The following is a 21,923-nucleotide window of genomic DNA, read 5'->3' as shown; positions in this document are numbered from 1 at the left end:
GTCAGTACAGTTGGCTCAGCAATAATACAAACAGGCTCCCTATATACAGGATACTATATTCAAGATAGAATAAATATGTATATAAAAACTATATAAAATAGAGTAAATATGCATATAATCAGAACTATGCATGAGTATAAACCTATGGAAATATTGCACAGTTATAGTGAGTTGTGCATAACTTAAAGCAAAATCGTTGTTGGCCAGTATAACATTATGAAAATACATAATTTGTGTAGCATGTAACTCAGCAGGTTATAAGATGTAAATGTTTTAGTGAATATTTTTCAAGCCTAGTTGCAGAATTTGGAACTAAAAAATGTTAGCGATGTAGATCTTTATTTGCATCGTATTTAATGGTGAGGTTACAGATTACAAACAGCCCCTCACCTCACTTTCCCCTTTCAAGTCTGTGGGAGAAGCTTGTGGTCACTAAAGATGAAAACAACATAACCTCATTAGAGCTTATGTTTGGTTTGTTCATTGTGGGTTAGTGTAGAAACATGTCAGTGTAACATGGCGGTAGATTCAGTCCCTCTGCAGGTCTAAAGACTTCATTCTAAAGTACAGAAACAGCTGGTGTAATACACTAAAAAGTATATATGTTTTCCACATGTAATTTTAATTGTATTAAATGTGATTATTGCCAGTAAACCTATGATTTTATGGGTAAAAGTATGGATAATGATGTTACTGTTATGTGAAACATGTAGTCATGAAGAGCGTCATTTCACTGACTGGGATGATTGATGCAAAACACAAAAAGTGGAAGAATACAAGTAACATCTGTTTAGCTCCCTTATCAACATAGCAGCTGAGAAAGGTGACCCAACTGTCATGTGTTTTTTGGTTTTTTTTTCCCAGATAGGATACCTCCGATAAATTTGCACATAATGAAATGGTCTTAAAAGTGGTCGGAAATACTGAAATATTGAAAGTCCTGAAGACGACGCCCATGGGTCCAATCAAGCGAAAGTGAATATCAACATGAAAAAGTAAATTTGCCTACATCATTTATCAAGTGGACTCATTTTTTAGCTAAAGATCTGTATTTTATGGAACTGTAATCCTTTTTATTTTTTATGTATTTATTTATTTATTTTTTCTTTTTTTTCTAACTTGTCTTGTCCAGCGTCCGAACAGCAGAATGGTAGTCTGGTTCCTTTTGGTGCTGAACAAATTTGCTTTGCCAAGGGTTACTTCATAAAGTATATGAAGCTCCCCTTGATATTCTACTGTGTTTATTGTGAGTTTTGTTGAACCACATTTCGATGCTGGACCTGATGGGGGGGTGGGGGGTGGGGGGTGAAGACCCTCACAAGAAAGTATCAACAATACAAACAGTAACAACCATGGTGACAATTATAATGGTAACAGTAACCACAACTAGAACTGAGTAAACTGGGCAGAAGACAGAGAAAAAAAAAAAATTCAATAAAATACATAAGACCTATCAAATGATGAATATAAGAAAAGAAAGCATGAACAGAATATCGTATACCACGTTCGCACAAATAATACCAGTAACAAATCCACACAACATCAGTTGTTCACATTAATCTGCTGTGACAGAGTGAACAAGGCAAAGAGAATGAGGTGAAGAACACAGGCATGCAACTGCAACCACACCCCCTCCAAGGATCAGGGACCGACAAAGAATGTAATCTTTTTTTAAAATGCCACTTGTAGAAAAAAAGGTACAACTGATTTTATCGATTGTACTTTTTTTACACCACAGCCATAGCTTGAAAGTGATGCTAAAAAATTATATCTAAAATATTTTAAAAATGTATTCATAATATAGATGATTGTTAAGTTTCAAGTATTAGATTTTCATGATTTTGTGAATATTATTGATATTTATAAGTTTGAACATTTGTGAGTTGCTTAAAAGGCCCTGTCCACATGTTACCACAAAAACAACAATTTTTAATTCTCAGCTTACTTATAATTCAGATATTTGAGTGAAACTTTCAGAAAGTAACAATCTTTTGATACATTTTGGGTGATACATACAATGGTAAAGAGTCCTTCATGTGTTACTATGGCAACCTGTGCACATGCTAGCACATTCTCATGTCAATTAAGCAATATTTTACTCCAAAATTTATTTCCAGCATACTTGAACATAATATCTAAAAGGTTTTGTCCTACTTGAGCATGTTTTGAATGTTTGCTTAAAGCTTAAAAAATTGGTGTCTGTTTCAAGTCCACATGTTACAGAGCAGTAATTTGACATTTTTCACCTAAAAATTGTATCTCTCCAAATTTTGTTATACATAATGTTAACTCCTAAGGACCTAGTGTGACATTTGCGGCTGTTCCCAAATTAATCTTTCTCTATATTTAACCGTCCTTAAGTGGTTTATCACCATTTATTGTAATATTATCTTCTGTATCTTGTGTTTTTTTAAATAAAAATCAGGCATTTTCCAACATTTAATTTACTAATCATGTAGATGTTCATGAAAGCGTAATACGAGTAAAATTGAGGATTATTATATATATAAAAAAAAAATAGAGAAAGCTGAAGAAAAACTGTTTTTTTTTTTTCTTCTTTAACCCTTTTATACATACTGGTCACTCCAGTGGACATCTATTCTCCAGCTGTTCTCTTGTATATTCATGGGTTTTGTTGTTTTAGTTCCATATCAGCCAACACAGTGGACGCTTATGCACCATCTCATACACTGACATTCATACCATTACTGTAACTTTGCTATTCTTGATAAACCTGATCTGTACTAATATGTTTTAGTGTAAATCAATTGCTAATTGTTATTAGATTGTAATTAACAGTTTTCTTAATCAAAAAGTGTTTTTTTCATATTATCTCCATGAAGTGAGTAATAATTAGTATTAGAGTGTGTTAAAATATAAGAAAACATCAGATTAGCTGCATGACAAATGTTTTTATTTCATAGTTTTCACACAGTATATCAGTAAATACATGTTTCTTTGCTTCAAAAATTAAACACATGGTGTCCATCTGAGTGAACAGTTTTGTAACAGTTTTTAATCGCATTGTTATTTTTCATGCCTGAAGAGGAATGAAAACACTCCAGAAAAAAAATCTTAACTAAGGTTCTCATAATTCATGCATGAAAGGGTTAACTGAACATGAACCGAGTGTCTCCATCGACTGTCATTGATCCAACTACACTGGTTTTACTGGTGAATCAATGTTGTAGAAGATGATGGTGTTTCCAAGTTCCACTACAGAGCCTCTGAACATCCAAATGGGTCATATCTGATGACCATGAAAAAATGACAAACTGCATTTTACACCAATTATTTACATGTATTAATGGATCAACAGGTATTAAACATTTTATATCAGTAGGTGATTTTGGTAGATGGTGGATTTTTGGGTTTTTATAGGTTAAAATACTTATAAATACCTACTCAAATATGCATAATACATTCATATAAGTTACTCTGCTTACATGACAGAGACTGTTGAACACGAAATGTATCCACGTGTTACCACTTGATCGGACCCCCATGCATATAATTTGAAATGTACATTGCAAAACACACCTTGATAGAAATGGATAGAAACTTTTGTGACAAGACAGAGGTGACTTGTAATGAAAGCAGTGGTGCTACTAATACCATTAGAAATATCTTGAGTCAAAAAGGGTGATACAGACCACATTAGAAACAGGTGGGAGAAAGAAGGAAGTCTAGTTATATCAGCTGAAAGATGGGAAAAGATCCTCAAACTACAATGGATGACCTCAAGCTCCAGCAATTGGAGGGAATGCTGTTGGAAAAATATTGTTAGATTTTTCGTAACTCCTGCCCAGAAAAAACATCAGGGCAGTGGAGACACCTGTTGGAGACTCTGTGGGACAAAGAACGCCAATCACTATCATATTTTTTGGAGTTGTTCAGTGATCAAACCATTTTGGGAACAGCTGTGTGAACATTTAAATAACATTTTTACTGAAAAAATTCCTTGTAAATGTGAAGCCCTATACTTAGGAGATATTTCATGTGAGAACTGGACTCTGAAGGATAAAAAAACTATTGTTAATGCTTTTGGCAGCGAGTAAAAAGACTATCACTAGAAAATGGTTAAAGCCTGAAGCACCCACAACGGAAGAATGGATCGACATTGTACAGGACATTTACATTCTGGAGAAGCAGACATTTTGTTTTAAGGGTCAAAAGGAATCTTTTTTCACTATTTGGTCAAAATGGACAAACTATGTCAAATGTGTAATAGATGTGAAATGAATACATCGGTGATGTGAATACTTTTACTTGTGAAACATTTCTGTTTAGATTGATGTAAACATACACACCTTAAATGTCTAGTCTTATTGATGAAGTGGTGGAGTAAGCCCTCTCCTCCAGCCCACTTTTCTTTCTTTCTTTATTTTATATGCTCTATATATGTCAAAAAATCTTGGATAAACATTTTTTCATTTGTAGAAATTTAATTGTACCTGTAACAGAAGTTTTGTAACATGTGCTTTTCCAAATAATCAAAGAATTAAAAAAAAAAATAAAAAAAATAAAAAAACCAAGAAAGAAATATCTTGAGTTACAGTCAGGATCTTTTCTGCAGCCACATTCAGACACACACTGCTGAGATTCCCCAAACAGTATTTAGAATTGTTATGGTTGCAGCCCAGATTGTGAAGCCGTGTAAGTACCATCAACACTGTCACATGGTACTGTAGACAACATGAATGGCCCGAACAGGGTGTGTTTGGGGTAACAGGAGGTATGGTGCAGGGTGAGTGGATTGGGGCGCTCTAAGCTTGGGTTGTTGCAGTCTATGAGCAGGCCTTGCCACGGCAGATGGGTCCCCACGGTATCCTGCAGGGTGTTGTGCCACTCTACGGGAAGCCACTAGCTCCAGACGAGGAGCAAAACTCAGGCTCCAGCTGTCTGTGTTTGTGCCACCTGCGCCTACAAGCAACAAAGCCTACACCCCCTCTTCCTCTGGAACAACAACCACACTGCCCTTGAGAGTCTGTAGGAGGCACCACAGAACTTATGTGTTCAGGATAGTAGGAAGGAGTCCTTTTTCCTATGTTTACACCAAGTTTCAGCCATTGTGAGTGTGTCATTGTTGTTAATAAAATCATCTATAGCACAGGTGTCAAACATGCGGCCTGGGGGCCAAAACTGGCCCGCCAAAGGGTCCAGTCTGGCCCACAGGATGAATTTGTGAAATGCAAAAATTACACTGAAGAAATTAACAATTAATGATGTTAAAAATCATTTTAGGTCAGTTCAATCTAAAGTGGGTCAGACCAATAAAAACTATCATAACTACCCATAAATAATGAAAACTGTACATTTTCTCTTTGTTTGAGTGTAAAAAAAAAAAGTAAAATTACACAAAAATGTTTACATTTACAGACTAGCCTTTTACAAAAAATGTGAACAACCTGAAATGTCTTAAGAGAAGTATATGGAATTTTACCAATATTCTGAATATTACTAAATGTTTTATGTAATTGTAGATCCACTGTGATCTGTACGTTGTGATGCACATGTATAAATGATAAACTAAGGTGTAATATTGTTAAAATTGCTCTTATTTTTCTTAAAACATTTTCAGGTTGTTCATATTTGTTCATGTTATGTTCAAATACAGTTTGTAGATGTAAACATTTTTATTGCAGAATTGTACTTTTTTCACTTAAAAATATAGAGAAAACTTTGGAAATGACATTATTTATAAGTTCGTATCCTATTATTTATATTATTTTACTGGTCTGGCCCACTTTGGATCATATAAGGCTGTATGCGGCTCCTGACCGAAAATGAGTTTGACACCCCTGATCTGTAGAACCCATTCCTTTAAATCAGGGGCGTCAAACTCATTTTAGTTCAGGGGTCACATTCAGCCAAATTTGGTCTGCAGGGGGCCGAAACCAGTAAAATAATAACATAATAATATACAAATAATGTCAACTCCAAAGTTTTGTTTATGTTTTAGAGCAAAAAAAAAAACATTAAATCATAAAAATACTTACTTTTATAAACTATCCAAACAATAAAGATGTGAATAACCTGAAAAAATTGAAATTTCTCAAGAAAAATAAGTGCAATTTTAACTGTATTATTGCTAAACATATCATTTCTACATGTGCATTATGGATCAGATCTACAAAGACACTAAGCACAGAGTAACAGGCAAAAAAACTGTTAAAATTGTGCTTAATTTTCTAAAATTACATTATGAAAATGTTTACATCTACAAACTATTCTTCAAAACAATGTGAATAACATGAACAAACTGAAAAAATGTCATTTTAATAATATTCTGCTTCAGTTTATCATTTACACGGGTACATTATAACTTACAGACCACAGTGGATCTACAAATACACAAAAAATTTGGTAAGACAGAATATTGTGAAAATTGCACTTCTCTTAAGACATTTCAGGTTGTCATTTGTTCAGGTTATTCTCATTTTTTGCAATTAAACATTGTTTTGGTGTAAATACATGAAAGTGTTTACATTTACAAGGTGAAAAATTTGGAGTTGTGACTATTTATTGGATATTATAGTAGTGTTTTACTGATATGACCTACTTGGAATTGAATTAGTCTGAGTGTGGCCCCTGAACTAAAATAATTATTAATATCTTAGTGTGGGTAATTTTAACATTTCACAAATTCATCCCATCCCATCCCATCCCATCCCGGACTGGTCCCTTTGGCGAGCCAGATTTGGCCCCCGGGCCGCATGTTTGACACCCCTGCTTTAAATCATTATCAAGATTGTTGCTGATTACTTTTCTGTCTCCAAACCAAGATGGTCTCAGGCCACTTATGAAGCTCTATCTATAGCCTACAAAACAAGTTTGTGGCATGATTCACATAAAGCAGATGGGGGGGAAAGCGTACAGTTCTGTTCTCCAAAAAATGGGAACTTTCATAGCCGTCCATTCTGAGCTTCACAAAGCAAATCCAAACTTCATGCAGCCCATGAACACTGTGCGTATTGCACCATCTAGAGGTTTACTGTGCGTAAAATCCTGAAGGACAACATTTTTTGTCTTCTACACCCACACAAGCCTGTACGCGTTTTTCCACAGCCTACATGTGCAAATATTAGAATATACGGTAGGTTTGAGGAGAAAAAGACAAAAAAAAACGAGCCTCATCCAAGCGCATGGAATTATAAATAATGTGCGTAATGATGTGTGAGCGCACAAAGAAGTGGATTCCAGATTAAAATACACCCTGGTGGATGGGCTATTCGATCTGTAGCAGTGTATGGTGTGTGGTTTGTGTTCTTGTGTTTCATATTGTCAGTTCTTTCAGCCTCGTTTGCAGGCCATGGTGCTGTGGGCGGGCTCTGCAGCTGACACAGTGCGTGGAGTGAAAAAAACTTGCTCAGTCCTGGAAGACTTGTGAGTGCGCTGTCATGGAGTCCCCGAAGAAAGAGGACTGTTCCCGACTGTTGCTCCTCTGTGTCACTGTCTTGTGCTTGCATGTGCAGCTGGCTGTAGCCGGAGGTGAGTGTTGAAAACATGGGATCCTACATTTAGAGGTTTTTCGCAGGCGCAGCTGGGATTACGCTGCTGCTTTTGGATTCGCGGAGGCCTGCGTTTAGAAGCGCTTTTGTTTGTTTGGTGTGGCGTTAGCTCGATAAGGCATATGGATTCTGTCTGGCAGGCACGTACACTACATTTTTACGTAACCTACCCAGTTTCCTGAATGTCGAAATAAGTTCCAAACAAGCTACATGACTACAACTTGTTAACGTGCGCACTTGATTGTGCGTTCTAAGTATTGGACTGGACCCTGACCGAGTCACATATAATATTTAAAGCAGCAATCTGGAACTTTTGTCACTGGGTTTTGATTTACACCAGCATTGTTCAGATTTAGCTTTAGCTTTTGCAATCAGTAATAACCTACAATGTGTAAAGAAGTAAATCATAAAATAAAAATTTTAATATCTATACCACATTTTCTGCAATAACATCATGTGGGACAAAGTAGTTTGACCAAAAGCAGTTTCATATTTATTAGAGAGGACAAAAAAAAATCCTTAAATACCACTTTACCCAGATAGCAAATATTTTGCTAGTATTATGGCATACATTTGGCATTTTTGGCTTTCTTTTGGCATTATGAAAACCTTTTAGGCTTAACTGTGGTATGATTCAGGTTATCCATAATAGATATGGAGGCACCAGCAGTATATGGCTGAGTTCTGGCATATGTCTGGTTAACCAAAAGACTGGGCAAAGAGTGGGATCAACTATAAGGATGATATGGCATGTTTATGGCAAGCCACAAGATTGACTAAAGAGCGGCAACATCTTATTCCATATATGGATGTTTTTTGGTTGTGTTTTGGCATATTTCTGTAAAGCCAAAACACTGTGCAAAGAGTGGGAATTTCTACCTAGAAGAAAACCCCACTTCATTTTAAAAGCATGATCAATACAAATTTTGGGTGAATTTTGGCCTCCTTTTGGCCTCTCTTTGGGTCAATTTTGGCTACTTTTTGGCTGGATTATGGGGATTTGGGGCTTTTTTGGGATAATTATGGCTATATTTTGGAAGTCCACAGTTAGTTTTGGGTGAATTTTGGCCTCCTTCTGGTTTGGTTTTGGCTTGCTTATTTTGGGCCATTTAGGGCCCATACATCTGCCCAGAACTTTGCCAAAATGGCATCCCAGTTTTGGGCCAGATTTAAGCCATAATGATTTTGCTATCTGGGTAAACTCTACTTCAGAATGGTATCTATCAAAACTGATGTATCATCTGAGAAAACTGTGATTCTAAAATCCATATGTGGAATCCCTTCTTGGTAAAACACTAATCTGATCCTAAATAGGAAGTATTAAAGTGGAAAAAAAAAAAAACTGTCGGAAAGCACATGGCAGAATCAGCAAAAAAAAAAGACAAAGTGCATTGTTAAAAGAGGAACAGCTGTCAGCAGGGTGTGTAGTTTCAACTGTACATGTACAATACAGGGGTGTCAATATCACAGCACTAAACTGTGTTTTTTATTTCATGTTATAATGTACTGGCTGTAGCTTCTAGACCAGGGGTGTCAAACTCATTCTAGTTCAGGGGCCACATTCAGTTAAATTTGATCTGAAGTGGGCCAAACCAGTAAAATAATAACATAATAATATATAAATAAAGTCAACTCCAAACTTTTCTCTATGTGTTAGAGCGAAAAAAGTAAATTTACTTTATGAAAAGGTTTACATCTGCAATTTATCCTTTCTAAAGATGTGAATAACATGAACAAACTAGAAAAAATAAGTGTAATTTTAACAATATTCTGCCTCAGTTTATCATTTACACATGTACATTATAACTTGCAGATCACAGTGGATCTACAAATACACACAACATTTAGCAAGAGGCAGAATCTTGTTAAATTTGTACTTACTTCTCTTAACACATTTCAGGTTGTTCATATTTGTTCAGGGTATTGACATATTTTGTGAAATTATACTTTGCTTTAGTGTAAATACATGAAAATATTTACATTTACAAAGAGAACATTTGGAGTTGTCGTTATTTATGTGTTATTATGATAGTATATTACTGGTCCCGCCCACTTGAGATTGAATTAGTCTGAATGTGGAACCTGAACTAAAAGGATTGTTAATATCTTAGTGTAATTTTTGCATTTCACAAATTCATCCCAAGGCCGGACTGGACCCTTTGGCGGGCTGGATTTGGCCCCCGGGCCACATGTTTGACACCTGTTATCTAGACCATCAAACACACTTGAAAAAGCTTAGACACAAAGTAGATGCAGTAGGTGAGATGTCAGATATTTCCTTGACCTCTGATGCCCTCCTTTGTCCTGTGACTTCCTTCAGAATGTCCTGCTGATGGACGCATGTGGGTGCCCTTTGGAGACAGATGCTACCACTTTGTCCACGGAGAAGAAGACAGAATCAAAAGCTACACTTTCGAGAGCGCCAAAACCCTCTGCAAAGGCTTTGGTACATGAGACATTTTAATGCTGAGGAATTTCTAAAAGTGTAAAACATAAATGGATGTGTTCTCACTGTGTGTGTGGGATTCTCTTGTGCTTTTTCTAGAGCTTTTGACCGTCCAGAGTGCTGAAGAAAATGACTTTGTCATTAAATATAGCCCAGAGGTGTGGAAAAACAACGTTAATGTGTGGCTGGGAATGTATTATGACACAACCAGTTAAGTACTGTGTAACCAGATGACTGTGAACAAATGTCAGCAGGTTTTTAGCACAAACCAAAAGTGATAAACATGTTCCTGAGAATTGTCTGTAAAGAGCAGAAGTGGAAAACCTGCTGTAGAACAGGGGTTTCTGTTCACGTTTGCCGTCATTTGAAGACTCCTGCTCATTTTCTGTCAGTGTCTATTTGGCTGTCAGTTTATTGTATATTGATTATTGCATATTGGTTATTGTGATCCCCATTAGATGTACAGCCACTTTTCCTTGGGTTCACCTTTCAAATACAGTTGTGGAAAAAATTATTAGACCACCCCTTGTTTTCTTCAATTTCTTGTTCATTTTAATGTCTGGTACAACTAAAGGTACATTTGTTTGGACAAGTATAATGATAACAACAAAAATAGCTCGTAAGAGTTTAATTTCAGAGCTGATATCTAACCATTTTCCATGTTTTCTTGATAATAACCAAAATCACTTAAGTTTTTACATCGATAGCTATGGCATTGTACTGACAAAAACTGTGCTTTTTTCTTTTGTGTCTGTTTTAGTCACACGATACACACAGTAGTTAGTACTTGATTGGACAACCATTGTTTTTGATGACTTTTGATGACATGAATGCGTATGTTTGCATGTGTCCTTTTTTTTTTTTTGCCATTGACAGCTACTTTTCAACATTTGCATAACAATACTGACTCGCATTGAATCCAAGCACATGTTAAAGGGGTCATATTTTGCTAAACCCACTTTTATTAGTCTTTGGTACATTTATTTGTGTATTTGGACCCAAATAGTTAATAAAGTTTGAATTTGAACCCTCCAGGTGCTGCAAAGCTATTTTTATATTAATTCTGGCAAAAGTCAAGTGGATTTCTACAACCTGTTTCAATTCCTGCTTAATTTGTTACGTTTTATAGCTAGTTACATCACAACATTTGCACATATAAGGTCAAGACTTCCAGTGAACACTTCTCTTGTTTATCAGCAGCCCTGGATGTAGTGAAAACTTAAAATATGTCCAAATTTTGAGCCGATTACCTAAAATGTTCAGTTGTTGGTTGTATTAACAAACACAAGTGACTGAACAGGACAGAGCAGCACAGTCAACAACCTGGAGGGGGTAGTGTGTGAAGTGGCTTATTTGCATTTAAAGGGCCAGCGCTCAAAACGACCTTTCTGGTGTCATTACTCAGAATAGAGTTGAAGATGGACCTGTGGAGTTGAATTTAATGAAGAATTCAGACCCAAGCATAGCATTTACAGTTTATGTAGACCACAGGGAAATGTTTTAAAATCCATAATTCCATTTTAAAAATGTAAAATATCACTCCTTTAAGGAAGTCATTTTTGTAGCAGAAATACACGCACAAAGAGGGAATCTAATGGATGTAACTAACAGACAATTTGTGATATTTCATTTAGTGTAAAAGTTCTCATTTATATTAGTAGCTTTTTAACATTTCAGACTTAAGGAATGCTCTGGGCACACCTGAGGCAAAACTATAGGGAGATAGCTCTGCTCTGATATGGTGTATAGTTTTGTGTGTGACGTTTCATACTGGAGTACTAAATGGTAGGGCTGTGTATTGGCGAAAATCTGGCGATACGATACAAACCACAATACTAGGATCACAATACAATATATCACGATATATCATGATACTGTTAAAAGGGCCATTTTTGTGTTATTTCTTTTTTTTTTTTTTTTAATGATTATTTCCTGGAAGAATTGAATTACACCAGAACTATGCACAAATACTAAACACATTTTTATTTGATCACAACAGGATCTAATGCTATATTACAAAATTTTTCTAATTCTAGTTTCTGAAGGTAGTACCATCTGCCTCTCAGACAGTAAAAAGTGCTTTTAGGATGCTTCAAATAACCATTATTTAATAAAACAGTGTTAAATAATAATAAATCAAATATAAACAATAAAGAAAACTAAAAAACAAAAATGAACCTCTGCCATATCTGCATTTGAATAAATACCTAAAAATATAGATACAGTACTTTTTAATATCGATGCAGTATTGTAAAATGAAATATCGCGATATATTGCAGAACTGATATTTTCTAACAGCCCTACTAAATGGCGTGTCTTGTCAGGTGAAAACATGAAGTGGTTCGGTGAGGAGCTGATAAACTACACTAACTGGGAGGCCAGCACTTCCCCGTCGGACCTCGTGCCGATAGATTCCTGCGTGGCTCTACATAGCAGCACAGGAAAGTGGGAAATGGTCAGCTGCTTGGATCAAGTAGAGAACGGAGTGGTCTGTGAGGCGGCTCAGAGTAAGAATTTAGTGATCTTTATTCAGTTGAAGTATTACGTGACCACATAAATATGGGTGGAAATGTTTTTTCACTGGCCTCACAATGTGTTCTTTTACTTTTCAGAGGCAGAGGAAGCCAAAAAGAGTAAGTCCACCTTTGAGTTGTTGTCACGTTGTTTTACTTTAATTCCTCTGTGAGTTTGTGTTTACAGCCCTGACCTTCCTTGCATTGTTATTTGTCCTCTGCAGAACCCAACGCGCTGCTGTCCGCCCTGGTCATTCTCAGTGTGGTGGTTATCATGGGAGTCTCAGCAGTTGTCTGGTTCCTGCATCAGAAGCACAACCTCGGATCTACTGTCTTCACAGCATTTGAGTACCACCCTCCGTTCCGAGTCCCAGACGCAGACCAGTCCTGCCTGGTGGAGGCCGAGGAGACTGACATGCCATAGAACTAGAACTTTCTATTTCCCCTGATAGGAAGCGTTAAACCTCTCCTCAGTGGGTGGGTGTACGTGCAAAGAGGTTCTCACCGTTTAAAGAGTTACTCAAGCAGTTTTGGGTAAAAATATGAATATGTTACAGTTCTGGATAATGTAGTTTGATGATAAGAAACTGACACCAGGCTTACTCTGATACTAACCTCTCGCTGTGGCACACAAACATCTCACAACTTCTGCAGAGTGCTAAAATCATCTGTAAATTTTCTCTGATATGTGTGTTTTCATCAGTAATACTAGTGATATGTACATCTGGGATAGGATGGGATGTTTTTAGGGTCTTCAGGTCCAATGTATTTCTTTGATAACTTTTGGGATCATTTTTTTTTTTCGCTCTCACAAGAAAAAAAAAAAAATCAATATTGCTCAGTTTAAGAGAAATAGATTTTGTATTATATAAACTTTGGGAACCACTACATATAATTTGGGAAAGACAATCAATCAATAGAGCAGAGGCTAAGATATCAGGACTTAAAGTGGTCAGTATTTGTTAGAGGTTTCAGCAGCACAATGTCCTACATACCTTGGGTTCATGTTGTCTGTAAAGGTCCTGTTTATATGTTTTAAGGGGATTTAGGAGGATCTCGCTGCAGTAATGGGATATAATAAGTGTCTTTCATAGGTGTATAATCACACAAATACAAGAATCTTTGTTTTTTGGCAGAGAAGGAGCGGGTTACTTCAAAGTTTGATGTTCTACTTCTTGCTTCTGTTTCATAGTATTCAGTATTAAGTGTTTTGAGAATGGGTGAGAATGTAGAAGGCTAGACAAAACAAACCTGGTTCCACTAAGGGTGTAGGGGGATGTAGGGGAGGGTGATGGGGACTTCATTTTCACTGCTAGATGTCATTAAGTATCACACACTGAACCTTTAAGACTAAGCCAAACACATTTTTTCCACTAAATCTCCCTTTTTTTTCTCTTTTTTTTTTTTTTTTGAGTAGCACCGTCCTTGATAAGCCCACCACTAACACATAGTTATATGTAAAATCAGTAGAGCTTTCATTGCCTTGTATTTATAGAAAGCATTAATGTCAATCAGTGTTTTTTCAATGCCACGCGTAAATGCCGTTTCCTGATGCCATCCAGAGCCCTGCATGAGCATTTATTTGTTTTTTCCATGCCCATGTGGAGTTGCATGCAATGTAAACAAAATTTTCTGAGTAAAAACATCCCGTTGAAATGGAAATCCATCCTCAAACAGTGGCATTACACAGGTTTCTTTCTTGACCAGTACTTTTTCTAGATCATATTTGACACTAACAACTGCTAAAAGCCAGTGCTTGATTAAACCTACATTGTAGGACACTTTCTTATTGCCCTATGAAATCTGATTTTGGCATTGTTTTTATTATATGTTTAAATGAGTGTTTGAAGACAATCAAGATTTTTCTGTGTGTTAGCTACATTGCAGAATAATCACAGAATGTAAGAGCCCTTATTATTTTATGTAAAGTTCTCCTGATTCTTTTATACCCTTTGAGCAGCCTGATCACTTGTGTGCAATATGTGAGAATAATTTGGCAGCATCTGAGCCCTTATGTGTTTTGCAAAATAAAGGATATTTGATTATAAGGACTTCTTTTTTTATTTTATTCATGCAACTAGACAGAAACTGAAATATTTATATTAGTATATACGCGTTGACTATGTTTTAAAGGAGAAATATAAGGACCGGTCTCCTTTGCGATCTATAGATAACATTCCTGCTAAATATATGTCAATGCATAATTGAGCAGAAAAAGATGAATTGGGGAACCAAAATTGGGGATAGAGTCTAATTATTTATGAAAGGACATCTAAATCACTGTCATCTGAGAGTGTCATTGTCTCATAATGTCCAGTAGCTCTTTTGACATCGCAGCAGGGATTGAGATGAAACAGAACTGAAAGAAGTCAGCAGGAAATCTTTTTTTTGTCAACCTGTCTAATTTTAGAGTTCCAAGAAGTCTGTGATGTAGCAAATGTCAGACATCGCCTACATTGTGTGCCATTCCCATTTTTCACCAATGAATGTTCCAAAGTGTGTGTTTCACCATTCATGGACACAACACACTAATAGGGAGATGCAAATAGAACCTGCCTCCTCATAAACATTTCAGGTAATTTCTTGAATTGGCCACCAGGTGGGACAGTGAATCACATTTTTGTCAAAATTCTTCCTCCCTGACATGGCAATGAAGGTTTTTTATTGCACATAAGACTAAGACATGATGGTAGCTTAATACCTTTTATCTATATATGCTAGAGGACAATGATCTATACATAAACATAAATAAAGTATGAGTGTAGAAGCCTAAATGTAAGATGCAGTGTAGTGTGGAGGAAGGCTCATCGAAAATCCACAATACCAATAATCAACACATGATGTAAGAGGAACGTCCACACAGCAGAAGGCACTGACCTGCAAGAGAGAGGGCCTTTGACCACACTGCTGGACACGGGAACAGTGCATGAATGGTTTAATATTTTAATGTGTGTCTTTCAGATTATTGTTAAAAACTGTATTACTTTGCTTTTTCATAATCAGTGCATAATGACACATCACTGATATGAAGAAAAATATGCTTGAAGGTTTCATCGCTGGCCTAGATTTATATTAAATTATCTTTAATTCGCTTATTATCACCTGCCAACAGTGACCTCTGTCAACCTACCTGTAAGGCTTCTTTTTTTCTATATGAGGAATCAGACAACAGACTAAAAGTAGGCCGTATTGCCTGTAATTAGTTATGAAATGTAGAATATATATTTTTTTAAATTACTCAAATATTCAATCATGTAACATACGTGCCAATTTATATGTTCAAAAGACACAATTTAGTGTTCATAATAACTTATTTCAGTAGATATCAATTCCAAACTACTATTTTTTCCATTAGTGCTTCTAATTGCAGCTGAGTACAGATGATCAGAGATGCAATATGGCTGTTAAAAAATCCAATTATGTAGCATATTTGGCAATTTTTGCATTCAAAAGACACAAATTGGTCTTAAAATGGCTTATTTCAATGGATTTTAACCCTTTAAACCCTAAGCCTAAAATGGTCTGCCTGGACTTCTTTTTTTTCTAAACTAAAAGGTTAGGAAATATGCTGTGAGTGAGTCCATTTGGCCATTTTTCCAGAGCAATTTTTTCCAGATCTTTCAAAATCTAGCAATAATTTACAATTTAATGAATGTTATAATACTGTTAAACTGCTTCTTATTCAGCTTCTAGTACAGGCGTGAGAGAAATTACTGTAATGACCCCCCAAAAAAAGTAAAAAGTGCAATGTCTGAGGTTTCAGAAACTGTTGGAATTTTTCCAATTGCACAAACAGTGAAAGAGTTACAGCCATCCAAACTGCATATGTGCAGGGTGTGTCAGAGATGACACATCAGGTTTTAAGAGTTAATATATTCCATTGAATTTGGTTAGCCAAATTATTTCCCGACTGCATTTTTTGCATGATACAGCTGAGTACAGATGATAATAAATACAATGTTTCTGCTAAAAATAAAAACAAAAAACTGTGTTTTGTGATAGTAGATTTTTTTTTAATGTCAAACAGCCTTTAAGTGTTGTCTTGATCCAGTATTAATCTTTAGCAGTCTCTGTGATGTAAACACAAAAATGGATGGATATTTTTATTTAATATTATTAGGGATCTGAGTGATGACACCCAGCCCTTTAGGCTATATAGAACCTGCTGAACCACAGAGGTGCTGCGATGCATCTGAAAACTCTCTCCATGTTGTTTGTCATTTTACAAAAGTCTGACATAAACAGGATGGTGTCCTTAAATTTGTTTTTCTGCACATAAATAACAGTAATTATAATGATTAATTGCACCATCAGTTTATTCAAAGAGCCTAATTACATTTGTTTTGTGAAATAACTGGGTTGCATTTCAATTATGAGGAGCCTTTTGTTCTGCCACTATTATTTTTTTTATAAACACTTTAGAAATGCTGAATGGTCATTGTTTCTCACTGAGATGTGTATATTTTATTGTCACTGTGGGGCTGTTGAATTATCACAATTGGCCTGTTTTTCCTCAAATAATAGAAAGAGACTCTCACTCACATCTGCCACACCACTGCTTACAGCAAAAAACAGGTCTACAGTGACCCCGAGTGGGTAATTAAAATGGACATTGGTATGCATGAATATGATATGACATACAGTAGCGTGACAGATGGAATGAAAATGAGAGCCATATAAATTCATCAAGTCTGGGCGTGCTAAGTTATGGCATGTGTGTCTGTTCCTGCTTTTCTAGTTTCACCAGAGCCTCATGTTTTTGTTGTTTCACTATCTAATATATATCAGGTAATTCAGCTCATCCTCTATGTCCCAATCTTTCCAGGAAAAGGTGTCTGTGCACAGAGGAGTATATAGCATCTGTTTTTCCTGTCCTGCATGTCTCATGTTTCTATCCCCATTCATTATGCTGGATCATGCTCCAATTAACAGAGAAAAACAAGGGCCATTATCCAGATGCCTGTTTCTACTGTATGTATGCTGCTATGTGTCAATATACATTAGAGTATGAATGTGCATCTGGAAAAATCTGAAAAATCTTACATCATGATTGTATTTGCTGTATTTTATAGTCTACATTTTCACACAAAATAAATGCACAACTCACCATTAGATTGTTATATTACTGTATTTGCCTTTTAAATGTATGGATGAAAGAAAATAACATCAATCAGAGTTAAAAGAACCCAGTTTTAAGCTCTGAGGCTGTGCCATTTTCTAAATCAAATGCATGTGCAGTGCATGAAAGCTTTGGTGTTAAAGGGATCAGAGCATTGTGTGCTGACATGATTAAAATCTGTATTATTTAAATATGTCAGAAAAAAAAAAAAAAAAACATCAGTGATGGTGAGTTCAACTCCTGTGCCTTCAGGGGTATCCTGAGCTTTCTGTGGGCTGATGAAAAATAATAATGGAAAACAAAAGCAGTGTCTTAATTTGTTTTCCATCAGTCTCTAGAGAGACCATCTTTGCTGTGTCTTTGGTATCTCATTATACTTTCTAATCAAGACTCTTTAAAAAAAAACCTTTTAAAGGGGACAGACTGTTTGCCCTTCCCCCAACACACTGCTCACATCCAAGCCATCGGTTCGCAACTTATTATTTTAAAAATGACCGAGGCAGGTTGACATTTTGATCGTGGAAAATGAAAAACCCATGACACTGACTGAAAGGCTTTCACGTTAAATCTACTCTGATCTCTTTTTCTGCTCATCCTCTGTAATGAAGATTGTCCCATTGAATTAAAACAAAACCCCAGATATCCTGTATCTCAGCTGACAAATGTATAAAATCATATTTCCACTTTTGCCATGTGTGTTTATTCATCCAGGCATTCAGCGCAGACAGTAGCTCCTGTTACCCCAGCATCTTAAATGACATAGATTTAAAGGCAGGGGGAGGAAAATCAATAAACACAAAGGATGGTGAACAAGCAAACCATTTATAAATGACAAATGCTGATCAGGGATTTTTCCTCATGTTAAATTCATACATGCCTTTGTCTCTTTACATGCACAGGCAATAAGTGAACTGGCTTGAAAAACCATTCTGTTTCCTGAACACACTTTTTAGAATATTAATACTAAACACTGATTTACAGCAGTACTGCGTTTAGTCTTGCAGCGCTGTCAAGTTTTAATGATAAAACGTGCCAGTTTTTCCAGTTAGTATGTTTGTTTAATGTTCAGAAAATAGCAGATGGTAGTCCTTGGCCAAATGGAGTCATTTTATTGGATGAATTGGAGGTCTTGAATAACTTGTTTATTTCACTTACAACCACCAACAAAAACAAATGCCTTCTTTACCATATTTCGAGCAAAATGTGGTCCTGTCAATGCTTCACAGTTTACACATTTGTGCAGCTCTTATAAAAGAGTCGTGTAAAAGCAAAAATAGTTGCCTACGCTGAATGGCTCAGAGGTTTGGACTTAGAGCAGATGTAATAGAATTAAAATATCACTCAACATGTGCAATAAAGTGACTGAATATGTACTTTGTTAATTTATTTCCACCCTCTGCACCTGTACTCTGATACAGTCCCTGTCTTACTTATTTAGTTTTTATTAATTCATACAGTGCGTATTCATCATACACTTCAAATTTCCTGCAAGTCCTCATTTTTCAGCACAAGTTAATTATAAGGAGGTGACAAATGTAACATTACACTCCGCAAATATATGACTTTTACGATGTACTCTTATAATGGAGCACATGTCATATTGAAATTAAGGGTTTGCTGTGTTTTTTTTTTAAGTCATATGACGCATTTTTGGAAGGTTGTGTCCCGGGAATGTCAAATGTATCTTTTGGGACTCAAAGTGAAAATAAAACATTTCTACCATAAACTGAAAAGACATAAATAGAAGCAGAATTCACCAGAATGTAGGAAATTAAGTGTTTGATGCAAAAAATGTCCTGGAGGCAGGTTCAAATCAAACCTACACTCATAGTAAAAACTATATGTAGATACTGAATATGAGTGTAGATTTACAATGGTTCTTTGATTAATAGATTTGCTGCCATTTACTAAATATATTGGTTTTGGTCATTTTCAAAGGAAAAAAGTCTGAACTGTCATATTTTCTGCTTTTTAATTGGAATATTTTCTGGTTTCTTTTCTGTTCTATGCTCGTAAACAGAATACCTTAGATTAAACAAAACAACTGAACCTACCATGTTGGGCAGTGATCATCATTTTTCACCTTTTTCACCAGACCAGACCTACTAGACTTGTTTTATATAAAATGGATTAGGAGTATTTTAATGTAGACTATTGCATTTATCCACTATTTTATTGATGTTTTGGATTATTTGGGCTGCCTTTTAACATCTGTCCAGAGACAAGTGATGAAAATGATTTACAGTTTCTTATGTTTTTGTTGATGCATGAACAGTGTCCCTGTCAAATAAAGCAATAAATGCAAGCAGAAATGATTAGGAGTGTAGCCTACAATATGTACAAAATAAGTGGTCTTTTCTTGAATACAAGCATAACACAACTGGTTGACAGTATTATTTGCACTGTTGCAGGAGCACAGTATTCTGTGACTGGATGTGAACTAATATAGGTATGTAGCATAAGCATGAGTATTAAGTTTTGTTTTGTTTTGGTTTTTTTAATATAATTTTGACAAAGCATTATTCTGTAAGTTGATATGAATAAATGCAAGTATGTAACATAAGCATGAGTTTCAAGTTTTGTTTATTTTTTAAATAATTTGGACAATTTGTGATTTGATTTGAATTAATATTGGTCTGTAACATAAGCACAAGCTGCAGCATCACGTTTTTGGTCATTTATAGTCTTTTCTTGAATGCAAGCATAACACCACTGGTTTTTAACACAGGTTTTATTTGCATTCTCACAGGAGCACAGTATTCTGTGAGTTCATTTGAATTAATATAGGTCTGTAACATAAGCACAAGCTGCAGCATCAAGTTTTTGATGATTTTGACAATGCATCATTCTGAAAGATGATATAAAGTATATAGATCTAATAGCATGAGCAGCAGAATTAAGTTTTTAATAATTTGCACAATACATCATTCTGTGAGTTTATGTGAATTAATATAGGTCTGTAACATAAGCATGAGCTGCAGCATCAAGTTTTTGAGGATTTTCAGACTCCATTATTCTTTGAGTTGGTGTGAACTAATGTAGGCATGTAACATAAGCATGAGTATCAAGTTGGAGCTTTTTTTTTTTTTATATAGTTTTGACAAAGCATTATTCTGTAAGTTGATATGAATAAATGCAAGTATGTAACACAAGCATGAGTATCGAGTTTTGTTCATTTTTTAAATAATTTTGACAAGGCTTCAGTCTGTGATATGAATTAATATTGGTCTGTAACATAAACACAAGCTGCGGCATCATGATTTTGATGATTTTGACAATGCACCGTTCTGACAGATGATATAAAACATATAGATCTAATAGCATGAGCAGCAGCATCAAGTTTTTGATAATTTGCACAATGCATCATTCTGTGAGTTTATGTGAATTAATATAAGTCTGCAGCATGAAGATTATCATAATTTTAATAAAGCATTATTCTATGAGTTGATATGAATTAAAGGTCTGAAAGCATGAACACCAGCATCAGGTTTTTGCTAATTTGCACAATGCATCACTCTGGGAGTTTATATGAATTAATACAAGTCTGTAACATAAGCATGAGCTGCAGCATGAAGATCATAATTTTAACAATGCATTATTCTATGAGTTGATATGAATTAAAGGTCTGAAAGCATGAGCTGCAGCATCAAGATTTTGGGGATTTTCAGACTCCATTATTCTTTGAGTTGGTGTGAACATAGGGATGTAACATAAGCATGAGTATCAAGATGGGGCTTTTTTTATATAGTTTTGACAAAGCATTATTCTGTAAGTTGATATGAATAAATGCAAGTATGTAACATAAGCATGAGTATCAAGTTTTGTTTATTTTTTAAATAATTTTGACAAGACTTCAGTCTGTGATATGAATTAATATTGTCTGTAACATAAACACAAGCTGCAGCATCATGATTTTGATGATGCATGAAGATCATAATTTTAACAATGCATTATTCTATGAGCTGATATGAATTAAAGGTCTGAAAGCATGAACAGCAGCATCAGGTTTTGGATCATTTTGACAATGCATTATCCTATGACTTTATGTGAATTAACATAATCATGCTGTTTTTGATCATTTTGACAATGCATTATCCTATGACTTTATTTGAATTAACATAATCATGCTGTTTTGGATCATTTTGCCTGCATCATTCATTCATTCTACATTTGAACTACTCTCTCCTGTATCTGATTCCGTCATTGTATCTGCTGGAGTTGACTGATATAGTTTTGACAAAGCATTATTCTGTAAGTTGATATGAATAAATGCAAGTATGTGACATAAGCATGAGTATCAAGTTTTGTTTATTTTTTAAATAATTTTGACAAGA

General features: G+C 35.4%; 1 protein-coding gene and 1 long non-coding RNA gene across 2 annotated transcripts; one reads left to right on the top strand and one right to left on the bottom strand.

Annotated features, from left to right (window-relative positions):
- Nucleotides 1-2,268: 2,268 nt before the first annotated feature.
- LOC115412932 (uncharacterized) lies at nt 2,269-3,603 on the bottom strand. Its single transcript, XR_003934404.1, has 3 exons — nt 3,392-3,603; nt 3,221-3,225; nt 2,269-2,289 (listed from the first exon to the last, which is right to left on the bottom strand). It is a non-coding gene; the product is annotated as an uncharacterized LOC115412932 (long non-coding RNA).
- A 3,425-nt stretch (nt 3,604-7,028) lies between these two features.
- Nucleotides 7,029-14,521, top strand: cd302 (CD302 molecule). Its single transcript, XM_030125307.1, has 7 exons — nt 7,029-7,096; nt 7,298-7,491; nt 9,832-9,957; nt 10,057-10,167; nt 12,282-12,464; nt 12,570-12,590; nt 12,695-14,521. Exons 2-7 carry the CDS (start codon nt 7,401-7,403, stop codon nt 12,892-12,894), a joined length of 732 nt encoding a protein of 243 aa, XP_029981167.1. The 5' UTR covers nt 7,029-7,096; nt 7,298-7,400; the 3' UTR covers nt 12,895-14,521.
- The last annotated feature ends 7,402 nt before the right edge of the window (nt 14,522-21,923 follow it).

This window comes from Sphaeramia orbicularis, chromosome 21 (genome assembly GCF_902148855.1).
Source record: "Sphaeramia orbicularis chromosome 21, fSphaOr1.1, whole genome shotgun sequence".
Lineage (NCBI taxonomy): Eukaryota > Metazoa > Chordata > Actinopteri > Kurtiformes > Apogonidae > Sphaeramia > Sphaeramia orbicularis.
Note: the sequence above shows the minus strand (reverse complement) of the source record. Positions and strands in the feature narration are given on the sequence as shown.

Coding starts and splice junctions, on each gene's coding strand:
- cd302 (XM_030125307.1), top strand. CDS start 7,401: ATGGAGTCCCCGAAGAAAGAGGACTGTTCCCGACTGTTGCTCCTCTGT. Junction 9,958..10,056: donor AACCCTCTGCAAAGGCTTTG/GTACATGAGACA, acceptor TGCTTTTTCTAG/AGCTTTTGACCGTCCAGAGT. Junction 12,465..12,569: donor GGTCTGTGAGGCGGCTCAGA/GTAAGAATTTAG, acceptor TTTACTTTTCAG/AGGCAGAGGAAGCCAAAAAG.